The 12,608-nt window shown below is 39.7% G+C and overlaps 1 protein-coding gene across 1 annotated transcript; it reads right to left on the minus strand.

The window, feature by feature from the left end:
* Positions 1-2,543: 2,543 nt before the first annotated feature.
* LOC111954410 (syntaxin-7) lies at positions 2,544-11,591 on the minus strand. The gene is made up of 10 exons (XM_023974146.3): positions 11,505-11,591; positions 10,673-10,786; positions 10,342-10,411; positions 10,130-10,220; positions 7,950-8,087; positions 5,356-5,405; positions 4,716-4,818; positions 3,584-3,656; positions 3,126-3,208; positions 2,544-3,002 (listed from the first exon to the last, which is right to left on the minus strand). The coding sequence occupies exons 2-10, from the start codon at positions 10,755-10,757 to the stop codon at positions 2,907-2,909; spliced, it is 789 nt and encodes a 262-aa protein (XP_023829914.1). The 5' UTR covers positions 10,758-10,786; positions 11,505-11,591; the 3' UTR covers positions 2,544-2,906.
* Positions 11,592-12,608: the final 1,017 nt, after the last annotated feature.

Here is a 12,608-nt window from a genome sequence, read left to right on the forward strand (position 1 = left end):
TTGTGTGAAAAATTAAACAACTTTCTTAAATTGAACTTTTCCTAAATGTATCAGTGCCATCCAGTCTGTACATGCAGCCTCATCTGTCAAGAGATCAAATGCAGGGAGAAAAACTTTAACTGCTCCTCCTCCAGAAACACACCTACATGCAAGAGGAGGCGAGGAAATAAAATCACCCACTGCATAAAATGGTAAATGTGTTGGAATTTGTAAAACCCTTGTTCAACAAGAATAATGCAATTAAGCATATGAGATTGAGTACACGAATCAGGGTTTTATTCTGTTATTCAGCTCATTTATCATGTTTCAGGAGTATATTGTACAGTAAAGCTTCTTCCCTCAGAAAAACTGGACAAAATCAAGAATCAAAAAGAAAAAGTATATTATTTAAACTTTTGATATGTAACTTTTCCATTGAAAATACAAAGCAGATAGAAAGTTGTGTAGCCTAAAGTACAACCAAAACACACCGAATTAAAGAAGAATGATGATTAGTAGGCAAAGGTCAGAATGGGGGAAAACGGGAAGCCAGTAATTAAGAGCTCATTGCATCTAGTGCTGCACTGCTTTTTATTGAAGAAAGTGAAAACGGAAAGAGCTGAATAAAAACGAATCACATTTTTGTGAGGCAGCAAAAACATTCACAGTTCCACAATAATTCTATAACCCATACTGTGCCTTCAGAAAGTATTCACACCCCTTGACTTTTTCCAAATTTTGTTGTGTTACAGCCTGAAATCTAAAATGTATTACTTTTTAAAATGAAATGTCTTGAGTCAATAAGTATTCATCCCCATCCTTATGGGGAGCCTAAAGTTCAGGAGTAAAAAAAAAAAAGAGCTTAACAATTCACATACTTAGTTGCATGGACTCACTCTGTGTGCAATAATAGTGTTCAACATTTTTGAATGACTACCTCATCTCTGTACCCCACATACAATTGTAAGTTCCCTCAGACGAGCAGTGAATTTCAAACACAGATTCAACCGCAAAGACCAGGGAGGTTTTCCAATGTCTCACAAAGAAGGGCACCTATCAAATCAAATTTTATTTGTCACGCACACGTGTTAAGCAGATGTTATTGCGGGTGTAGCGAAAAGCCTGTATAGAACTTTGGTAACGTTTTACTCAAATTTGCTCAGTAAAAGTCCCCAGCTAGAATAAATGCAGCCTCAGGATATGTGGTTTCCAGTTTGCATAAAGTCCAATGAAGTTCTTTGGGGGCCATCATGGTGTTGGCTTGAGGAGGAATATACACGGCTGTGACTATAACCTGAAGTGAATTCTCTTGGGAGGTAATACGGTCAGCATTTGATGGTGAGGTATTCTAGGTCGGGTCAACAAAAGGACTTGAGTTCCTGTACGTTATCACAATCACACCATGAGTAGTTAATCATGAAACATACATCCTCACCCTTCTTCCTGGAGAGATATATATTCCTGTCTGCGCGATGAACTGAGAAACCAACTGGCTGAATGGACTCAGACAGTATATCCCGAGAGCCATGTTTCCGTGAAACAGAGTATGTTACAATCCCTGATGAGCTCAGGGCAAGGATTTCCTTCCAGAGAGACGTCAACCTTAATATTCAGAGACTGAACATTAGTGAGTAATATACTCGGAAGAGGTGAGTGGTGTGCACACCTCCTGAGTCGGACTAAAAGTCCACTCCGACTTTTTGGTAGATGGGTAAAAATAAAAAGCAGACATTGAATATCTCTTTGAGCATGGTGATGTTATTAATTATACTTTGGGATGGTGTTGCAATACACCCAGTCACTACAAAGATACAGGTGTCAGAGAGGAAAGAAACCGCTCAGGGATTTCACCATGGAGCCAATGGTGACTTTAAAACTGTTACAGAGTTTAATGGCTGTGGTAGGAGAAAACTGAAGATGGATCAACAACATTGCAGTTACTCCACAATACTAACCTCAAATATTCCAAAACTTGCATCATGTTTGCAATAAGGCACTAAAGTAAAACTGCAGAAAATGTTGCATAATGTTATGCTCATCATCGGCAAGGAATAGGGAGTTAAGGATAAAAATATATCAGAATAGAGCTAAGCACAGGCAAAATCCTAGAGGAAACCTGGTTCAGTCTGCTTTCCAACAGACACTAGGACATTGAATGTTCCTGAGTGGCCTACTTGCAGTTGTCAATTAAATTGTCTATGGCAAGAAAATGGCAGTCTAGCAATGATCACCAACCAACTTGACAGAGCTTGAAGAATTGTAAAAATAATAAATGTGCAAATATTGCCCAATCCAGGTGTGCAAAGCTCTTAGAGACTTACCCAGAAAGACTCACAGCTGTAATTGCTGCCAAAGGTCATTCTAAAGATGTATTGACTCAGGGGTGTGAATACTTGTGAAAATGTGATATTTCTGCATTTCATTTTCAATACATTTGCAAAAATGTCAAAAACATATTTTCACTTTGTCATTATGGTGTGTAGATGGGTGAGAAAAAAAGCAATTTAAGCAATTTTGAATTCAGGCTGTAACAACAAAATATGGAATAAGTCAAGCAGTATGAATACTTTCTGAAGGCACTGTACATATTTATTTATACAGTGAGAATCTTTGTGAGATTAAATAAAAATGCATAAATTGCTTCATAGAAAATAAAGGCTTGAAGTGAAGAATAAGACAGCACTGAGGAACTTGACAGCAAAAGTGATGCAAGATATTACTTAGCATTGCACAATTCTTGGCCTCTGGTGCATAGACTAGGCTACAGTCCATAATAATTAGCAGGTACTGTATCACACAAGCCTATTTCAGGTAAATTCTGTGTGTATTCTTCTTACTATAGTATTATGGCTATGAGATCTGTAACTCAAACTTAGTCCTAAATAATCATTAAAATTCCAGGACCAAAGAGTATGTGAAAAGCATCATCATCCTTTGACTGATGCCCAGATGATTAAACCAACGACAACAGCAAGAACTGCCAGAACTACAATGAGAATGCAGATCTTCTTTCTAGATTTGCGCTGAAAGGGGCAAAAGAAACACTTAACGTTATAAGAACATTCATTTGATGCAGCATTGTAAAATATACAGAAAAAGCATAATGATTTATTCACCCTCAAAAGAATGATTCTTATGTTACCTACCTGATAGTCTGCAGCCTGTGCTAACTGCTGGGTGGCATTCTGAACATGAAGGTCAGCAGTTTCGACATTGGCCTCTATACTGTCTAGGGGTATAAATGCACAGTGAAAGGGTCATTCTCTCCCAGAGGTTCAGTTTTGGTTGAATGTTTTCTTGAAAATGTTGCTTAAAAAGTTAGAACCTTTGACTTGTGCACCATGACGATGACTAGCCTCTCAAATTATGTCATTATCACGTTAACATCCCTTCAGTTTTAACTGTGGGACATAATCGTGTGTGTCTAGCTAGCGTAGCTGTTTGTCATCCTCTGTACCCAGAACACTCATTAGACTGTTCTCCATAAAGACTCCTAAACATGCAGTATTTGATCCCTGTAGGCGTATGCTGTCAATGTTTTGAAAGTGGAAAAGTTTCTAACAGTCAGAAGTTTAGAGGAGTAAATGACTGAATGTATGCTTACCGATCACATCACCTTGCTCATGGACCATCATTCCCAAGTCCTTAAATATTTCATTTATATCTGTAATATCAGACTAAAAAAAGAGAAAACAATCATTGAATAAACAGACAACATAAATGAAATGGACTGGATATAAATCCATTATGTAAGTGTGATTTGCAGGATAGCATAAGGCAGTGATCATCAACTAGATTCAGCCGCGGGCCAATTTTTTCTTGAGCGGATGGTCGGGGGGCCAGAACACAATTACAAGTTATTTGAAGACTGCAAATTGACAGCAAGAAGCCCAATATTTTACTAAAACATAATCATTTCAAACCTCACTTGCATTGGTATAAGTTCCCGTGTCTCTCTATTATGCGTGGGAATACTTGGGAACAGATTTGGGAATGCTGATCCTCAACACTGGGGCCCCTCAGGGGTGCGTGCTTAGTCCCCTCCTGTACTCCCTGTTCACCCATGACTACGTGGCCAAGCACGACTCCAACACCATCATTAAGTTTGCTGATGACACAACAGTGATAGGCCTGATCAATGACAACGATGAGACAGACTATAGGGAGGTCTGGCAGTGTGGTGAAAGGACAACAACCTATCCCTCAATGTGAGCAAGACAAAGGAGCTGATCGTGGACTATAGGAAAAGGAGGGGCAAACAGGCCCCCATTAACATCAACGGGGCTGTAGTGGAGCAGGTCAAGAGTTTCATGTTCCTTGGTGTACACATCACCAAAGAACTATCATGGTCCAAACACACCAAGAGTTGTGAAGAGGGCACGACAACACCTTTCCCCCCTCAGGAGATTGAAAAGATTTGGCATGGGTCCCCAGATCATCAAAAGTTCTACAGCTGCACCATCGAGAGCATCCTGGCCACTTGCATCACTGCCTGGTATGGCAACTGCTTGGCATCACTTGGAGCTGATTTTATGGTGTTTTTACAGTCCGTTATGTCAAAAAATAATTATCTGAAAACTTAGGGGGGCAAATAAAATCACCTTCGGACCAAATAAGCTATGATTACTGTATGGCTTATGGTATAAGACAATTTAAAGGAATGAAAGACATCCAGCAAAATCATAATTTAACCCTGAATCTTGTTCACTGATGGTGAGTAATAGGAATGCTGTCACCTCTAGCTGTCTGATGGAAGTCTCTCTCTCCTGGATGAGCTGCAGGTCCTCTTCAGTGATGGCCACCTCCTGGGACTGTGACTGGACCTGGGCCTGCCCCCCACTGTAGAGTCAGACATGGGGAAGACGTGGTGAACCACCCAAAGCAAACACTCACCTCCCACTCCGTCTGTCTGGGCTAGAGAGAGATGGGCCTGATGGGCCTGTAAAGACTGACATGTAAACACTAAAGTGGATGTTAAGATAAACTAGCAGTTAGAGAATAGTCAACTGTGGGTTTTGTATGTGAACATTCATTTGATGGTTAAGCAATTCATAGTAGAACAAAAGGTCAGGACAATCAAAAAAAGAGCTAAACACCAATAGACCAAATCAAAAATATTATCTTAACGGTAAAAGAGGATGTTTACATTCTCCACAACTGTAGGCAATAATAGAGGAATCAGGATTATGAACTCTGGGTAAATCCATTAAATATGAGTGTCTACAGTGGTTCCTTCCTCTGTGGTCGGCATGCAGTTTTATGTGGCAACAAGACAGTGGGATGTATTTAAACAGCTTGCACAGTACATTTAGTGCAGCATGTCTGTGTACTATTTCACTCAAAAAGCACGAGACCACTGAAATGCTGAACTCTGACCTTTCAAAGACGTTTCCATTTCCTCCAAAGCTGTCATCAGGATAGCCACCCTGAGGGTGGACAGAACAGTCAGTCTGATGCTCTCTAATTTCAGGTGGGATTTGATTTATGGCTTTATGTAAAGTCACTACAGTTTGTGAGGAAAGGCCACACTTGAAACATTTACATTTCTTTCCCTCTCGACAACCAAATAACTGACTACTCCTCCTATCACCAGTCAACGGCTGTATATACATTACATGACCAAAAGTATGTGGACACCTGCTCATCGAACATCTCATTCCAAAATCAGGGGCATCAATATGGAGTTGGTCCCCCCTTTGCTGCTATAACAGGCTTTCCACTAGATGTTGGAATATTGCTGTGGGAATTTGCTTCCATTCAGCCACAAGAGCATTAGTGAGGTAGGGCACTTATGTTGGGCATTTAGGCTTGGCTAACAGTCGCTGTTCCAATTGATCCCAAAGGTGTTTGATAAGGTTGAGGTCAGGGCTCTGTGCAGGACAGTCAAGTTCTTCAACACATATATCGACAAAACATTTCTGTATGGACCTCGCTGGGGGCATTGTCACGTGAGAAACAGGAAAGGGTCTTCCCAAAATTTGAAATCACAGAATCATCTAGAAAGTCAGTATGCTGTAGCGTTAAGATTTCCCTTCACTGGAACTAAGGGGCCTAGCCCGAACCATGAAAAACAGCCCCAGGCCATTATTCCTCCTCCACCAAACTTGACAGTTGGCACTATGCATTCGGGTAGGTAGCGTTCTCCTGGCATCTGCCAAACCCAGATTCGTCCATCGACTGCCAGATGGTGAATCGTGATTCATCACTCCAGAGAACTCGTTTCCACCGCTTCAGAGTCCAATGGCAGCAAGCTTTACACCACTCCAGCTGACGCTTGGCATTGCGCATGGTGATCTTAGGCTTATGTGCGGCTGCTCGGCCATGGAAACCCATTTCATGAAGCTCCCGACGAACAGTTCTTGTGCTGATGTTGCTTCCAGAGGCAGTTTGTAACTCGGTAGTGAGTGTTGCAACCGAGAACAGATGATTTTAACGCACTATGCGCTTCAGAACTCCGCGGTCCCATTCTGTGAGCTTGTGTGGCCTACCACTTTGCGGCTGAGCCCTTGTTGCTCCTAAACGATTCCACTTCACAATAACAGGACCTACAGTTAACCTGGGCAGCTCTAGCAGGGCAGAAATTTGACGAACTGATTTGTTGGAAAGGTGGCATCCTATGACGGTGCCATGTTGAAAGTCACTGAGCTCTTCAGTAAGGCCATTCTACTGGCAATGCTTGTCTATATAGATTGCATGGCTGTGTGCTTGATTATATACACCTGTCAGCAATGGGTGTGGCTGAAACAGCTGAATCCACTAATTTGAAGGGGTGTCCACATACATATACACACACACGCATACTTATGTAATATATATACACACAGACATACAGTGCATTTGTAAAGTATTCAGACCCCTTGACTTTTTCCACATTTTATTACTTTACAGCCTTGTTCTAAAATTGATTAAATAAGAAATCCTCAATCTCCACACAATACCCCATAATGACAAAGCAAAAACAGCTTTTTAGAAAGTTTTGGAAATTTATTAAAAATAAAAACTGAAATATGACATTTACATTGATGAAAAAAAAACTATTGAATACATTTTAGAATAAGGCTGTAACGTAACTAAATGTGTATATACACAGTGCATTTGAAAAGTATTCAGACCCCTTGACTTTTTCCCACATTTTGTTACGTCTTGATTGTTCCAAACTTCTTCCATTTAAGAATGGAGGCCACTGTGTTCCTGGGGACCTTAAATGCTGCAGAAATCTTTTGATACCCTTCCCCAGATCTGTGCCGACACAATCCTATATTGGAGCTCTACAGACAATTCCTTTGACCTCATGGCTTGGTTTTTGCTCTGACATGTACTGTCAACTGTGGGATCTTATATAGACAGGTATGTGCCTTTCCAAATAATGTCCAATCAATTGAATTTACCACAGGTGGACTCCAATCACATTGTAGAAACATTTAAGGATGATCAATGGAAACAGGATGGACTGGAGCTCAATTTTGAGTCTCATTGGAAAGGGTCTGAATACTTAACAAAAAATAACAAAAAAAAATAAGGTATCAGTTTTTCATTTTTAATACATTTGCAAAAAAAAATCAAAACACATGTTTTCGCTTTGTCATTATGGGGTATTGTGTGTAGATTGACTAATATTATTTTTTTTGTATCCATTTTCGAATAAGGCTGTAACGTAACACATACACACACCCCCATCCAGTACCTTTAAACCTTTTCCTGCATTAAACAAAAACGTTAATGTTGAAGGTGTGGTCTGTACCAGTGGAGGCTGGTGGGAGGAGCTATAGGAGGATGGGCTCATTCTAATGGCTGGAATAGAATTTGTGGAACGGTATGAAACGTTTCAAACATATGGAAACCACGTTTGAATCCGTTCCATTAATTCCATTCCAGCCATTCAAATTAGCCTGTCTTCCTATAGTTCCTCCAACCAGCCTCCTCTTGTCTGTACCTAGTAAAGTTTGTGTACATTTTTTATGATTACTAACCGACACTCTGGACTCGGCACGGACTCTGGCAACAAACGCCTTCTCTTTCTGAGCAGCCTGCCTCTGTGTCTTTTGGAAATTGGCCAGTGCATTGGAGAAGTCATTGATAAATCGGTCTTTCTGGATCTTTCTCTGGCGCTAGAAGAGAGGTATATGTAAACAAATGAGTTAACGTCACATACAGTGTTCATGATACTGTGCCATAGCATCACTCTTTAATCTCAACCGATAAGAGAATTATTCTTAGGACTTCCGTCTCAGGCCCTCATGTCCTAATTTACATAAGCAGAAATAAAATACTAACAACTCATAATGTGACTTATATGAAAAATATTTATATATATTTTCGTTAGCAAGAAATACAACTAGAATGTGTTTGCAATTAAACCCATCATTTGTCTTTCCATTGTCTAAATTAAACATCCAGGACAGTATTGAAAAACAGAAAATGTGGATGTTTGTAAGAATTGCTTTAGTCCTGCCATGGCGTGCATTCCAACCTTTCCTTATGAGCTCTACAAGAATGCAATAATTGCTTTCTTTACCACACACAAACAGAAATTCCTTCAACACTGTTGGATTTCTGCTGTCAGGAAAAATGTTCATGCAGTGTGCCTTGGGCCTTCCTTGAACGAGAAGGCACAACTACGAAAACAGGAAATAAAGGCTTAATGTGTTTAAGAATAGTGCACCAGCAGTATATATAAATAAAGGCGGATCCGAAAGTAACCCCCCCGCCCCACTGGAACCCTCTTCTCCAGAGCTAAAGATCCGAAACACGTTCTGCGCAAGCTTTTCTTTAGCTCTACTTTACGCACACATTTTTGAGGTCACCCTCTCTTCACATTTCTCACTGTCAATTGTGAATGATAATTCTTCAAGTTTTACCGGTGAAACGTCCATGTTGCATCTGCATGCCAACCATTTGATCTCAATCACAATTTCATGGGAATATGCAGTGTTGCACAGTACAGTGTTGTTTTGAATTATATACAGCAGTGGTCACCAACCTTTTCAGAGTCAAGATCACTTTCCCAGTCAAAAAGCAAGCAGAGACCTACCGCTCAGATTTATTTTTAAACATGACTAAAAACATTTGACATTAACCTAATATAAAACAGTTCTAGACCTAATACATTTCCTAGTACATTATCACAGCATCTTGGTTATATGCCTGTCCTAACAATATTGTTATTCTCAGACCATATTAGATTTCAAAACTCAAGCTTTGATAACAAAATAGATGTGCTAATGTAGCACTTGCGAGGTACTGTGGACCATAAATTGAAATAATTTGTTTTGTTATTTTACCGGACTGATGGTACCTGCATCTGGGAACTCAAGAAAAAAAACTGAGGTCAACTCATGATATCAGTGATCTTCAGGTCGGAAAGTCTGAGCTTTAGAAAGATGCCCGAGTTTCCGACTTTGAATTCGGAGTTGGATGACCATTCAAAACAATTGTTCCCAGTCAGAAACATTGACAATGCAGGGTAAGTTTGTTGAAAGTTGGCTAAGATAAAAGACGCAAATACAAAGCGACAATCAGCAGTTAAAACAAAAACAAAGCATTCTCCCCAACACTGTTTCGTCATAACGCTGGGGATGTGACTAGGGAAATGTAACCACTCTCAAATTAAAAGACAGAGCTATGGATGCAAGGACTAAAAATTATAGTTTTAACCATGTTTTTTTAATGCTATACATTGTTTGTTTACATTTACTTTGTTTACAAACATTGGAATAAAACAAGCTTATATTTTGGGTTCTGATGGGGTACGACCGTTGAACTAAACTCATGGAGGCATGTATAAGTAATATTCTTCAAGAACCAATGGATACATTTAAGTCCAAAAATGGATGTAGCAACTGTTGATTGCCAATTTAATGACAAATGCATTCATAAAAGGTGAACGGAGGGCACTTCTACAAGTGCAATTATTTTAGATTTTTTATTGACAAGTTGTGTTGATTGATACTTGAGACTTAGGAACAGGTCATCCAGGGACCAGCTTGGACAACACAGGCCAGCCCACCTAACATGTGACCAATGAGCACTGAGGTGCTGTTCACCTAGCTGTTTTTACATTACTGTGTGAATAATGTTCTGTCTGCTATTGCACATGACAGTAGTTACTATACGTTTTGTTGCTTGTTGTACAAAAAAAGGTGTTGAGTACCTGTTCAGTTGTGACAGGTAAAGAGCCAAATTGCTTCACACTTCGGTCAGTTTCTTTGGCAAGGTGGTTGACATTCTGCTGTTTCTGCTGCCTACATTTGAAAAGTCAAAAGCCTAATTTAGATATTCCATTATAATACATATACCTGCACGTAAAAAACATCTTTAAAAGTTAGACTACAAGAGACTTATTCTGATTAAAACGGAACTCACAGTTGCTGTCTGAGCTCAGTTGTGTCTTGTGGTGTTCCCAACTTATCCACAATACTCTGTATTTCAGATGCTGGTAGAAACAAGGCACACATATTGTGACACAAAACAATACGTGGTTTCATTCAATAGGAAAAGTATTACATTTGAAAATTCATTCAAAATAAAAATATAATGTAGATATATTAATACTTTTGAGTCCACCCCCAGGCCTCATAGGATATGTATAGTAGTAGCCTATTGGCCTACTAAAGTGTGAGGATATAACAAAACTTGTTTGTACTGATTTACTTGTTGTGGTTGTGTGCACAGTTTGTCCATGTGTATCAATTACTTTGTTGTGCTATCTTTTGGATGTTGGAGATTATCGTCTGAGTAAGCACATTTGGGTCCTGCACTTTTCCGTACTGGTAGGCCATCGTTGACACATTGGGAGTCTCCCCAAGACCTTGAAATATAAAATGTTACAAGTATTGTTGTCAGTCACTCACATGGCTTGCCTCAGTTCACTTCTATTCACTACCACCTGCTTTATGTATTATGAACACTCATTCCCCTAGACATACATACTTGCTGTGGCCAAAGTGGGAAAAATCCCAAATGCTTGCATAAAATAGTTTTTAAGTGAATAAACCATGAATGTTGAGGAACATAATAGGCCATCAGTAAGAGAAACACATGAATGTACACAAGAATACAGTCTGCAAGAGGTTAGTTGAAGTTCATCAGCCAGCCGTCCAATCAGATACAGGCATTGGAAGAGAGCACAGGCAGGGCAAGCTAACGCCCTCACCCTGACAAACTAGGCCAGAAAATGCGGAAATACGAACGCCTGAATAACTGGGCATGGATGAATGTCAAATACGCCCCCTCCCCACTGTGTCTATTTGCTACTCGTATGTCATCATATACATTTCATCAAACGCTAAAAACATGAATGGTAAAGTAGCCATGTTCATTTAGATCAAGGAAATACTGCAGCGTACAAGAGATACATTGTTGTATCTCCAGTTGCACAAATGCTGACAACTTTCAGTAAACATTAATAAGATACGTTTCAGGTCGCATGATTTACATCTTAATTGTCGCTTGTCGACATTTACTAATCATTGCATATCCAAACATTGCTGATGGCAAATTTGGGTGAACACTAAATATTCGTTTACCTTAATGAGTTCTGTCTTGACAGTCTGCTCGGCCTAACCTCTGCTTCCTGATCGGTGTGTCATGTTTTTCTAGTCACATGATCCACTCTATACCGCTTTACAGCAAAGATCAAATCAGAGTGCAAGAGGCGAAGTGAGAGGATTTACTTCGCCCAAAATCTTTCCACGAAAATAAGACCAGGAAGTGAGGAATTTGTGCATGTAGGTCAATGAAAATGTCGAATTTGGTCAACAAAAATGTAATTGATTGCTATTTTGTTACGTCTTGCTTATTTGAAAGAATAGAAGTTTCATAATGGTTTGGTTGTTACAAATGCACAGATATAATTGGACGCACATGGCATTACGGTAACTTAAAAAAAAAAAAACTTTATAACCTAACATAGCAGGCATAAAATAAACTCCTGAAACTAGATCCCTCACATTCTGGTCTTGATGAGATTTTTTTTTTTAATGTTAGGAGAGGTTCTCTTCTGCACTGTTCAACCAATCCAGAAAATGTGGACGAGGAGTTAAGACGTAGTGTCGCCTTGTTAACGTTCAGAAACGGAGGTGACGTCACGCGCTCTCGCTTCCATTTCCACTAACAACCGGAACATCCTTTTATAATCAGCCTCGGCGGGGCTAAGGCTAAATTGTGCCTGTTGTTTATATGCGTATTTGCCCTCTCAATGGATTGATCTCGCCTCCTCCTGCCTGCCTTCCATCTTTGAGGACATGCTTTTCCATCGTTAGAGCAGCTGTCTTCTCACTCTAATAGATCATCTTTGATAAAATGTCTAGCTCAAACAATGGGACTGGAAGCCGGGTACCTCTGATTGTTTATTTCACCTCTAGCCATTATATGATTAGACACAAGATGATTGAGTTACAAAAAAAAATCCAAAGACACATTTTATGTACTTTATGGCGCTTCATTATAAGGTAGGCCTATGCTACATTCAAAATACAATAAGAAAGGATTTATAAGTTAAACAAGGTTACATGAAAAAGACCAGGCAAATATCGACAGCAGTATAATGTGCAGAAGAGGTTTCTCAAATGCTTCTCTTCATTTGCCTCATTGAACACACTATCCAAAGTGGACAGGTCATTGCTTAGGTA

The sequence above is a fragment of the Salvelinus sp. IW2-2015 genome, linkage group LG28, assembly GCF_002910315.2.
Source record: "Salvelinus sp. IW2-2015 linkage group LG28, ASM291031v2, whole genome shotgun sequence".
NCBI lineage: Eukaryota > Metazoa > Chordata > Actinopteri > Salmoniformes > Salmonidae > Salvelinus > Salvelinus sp. IW2-2015.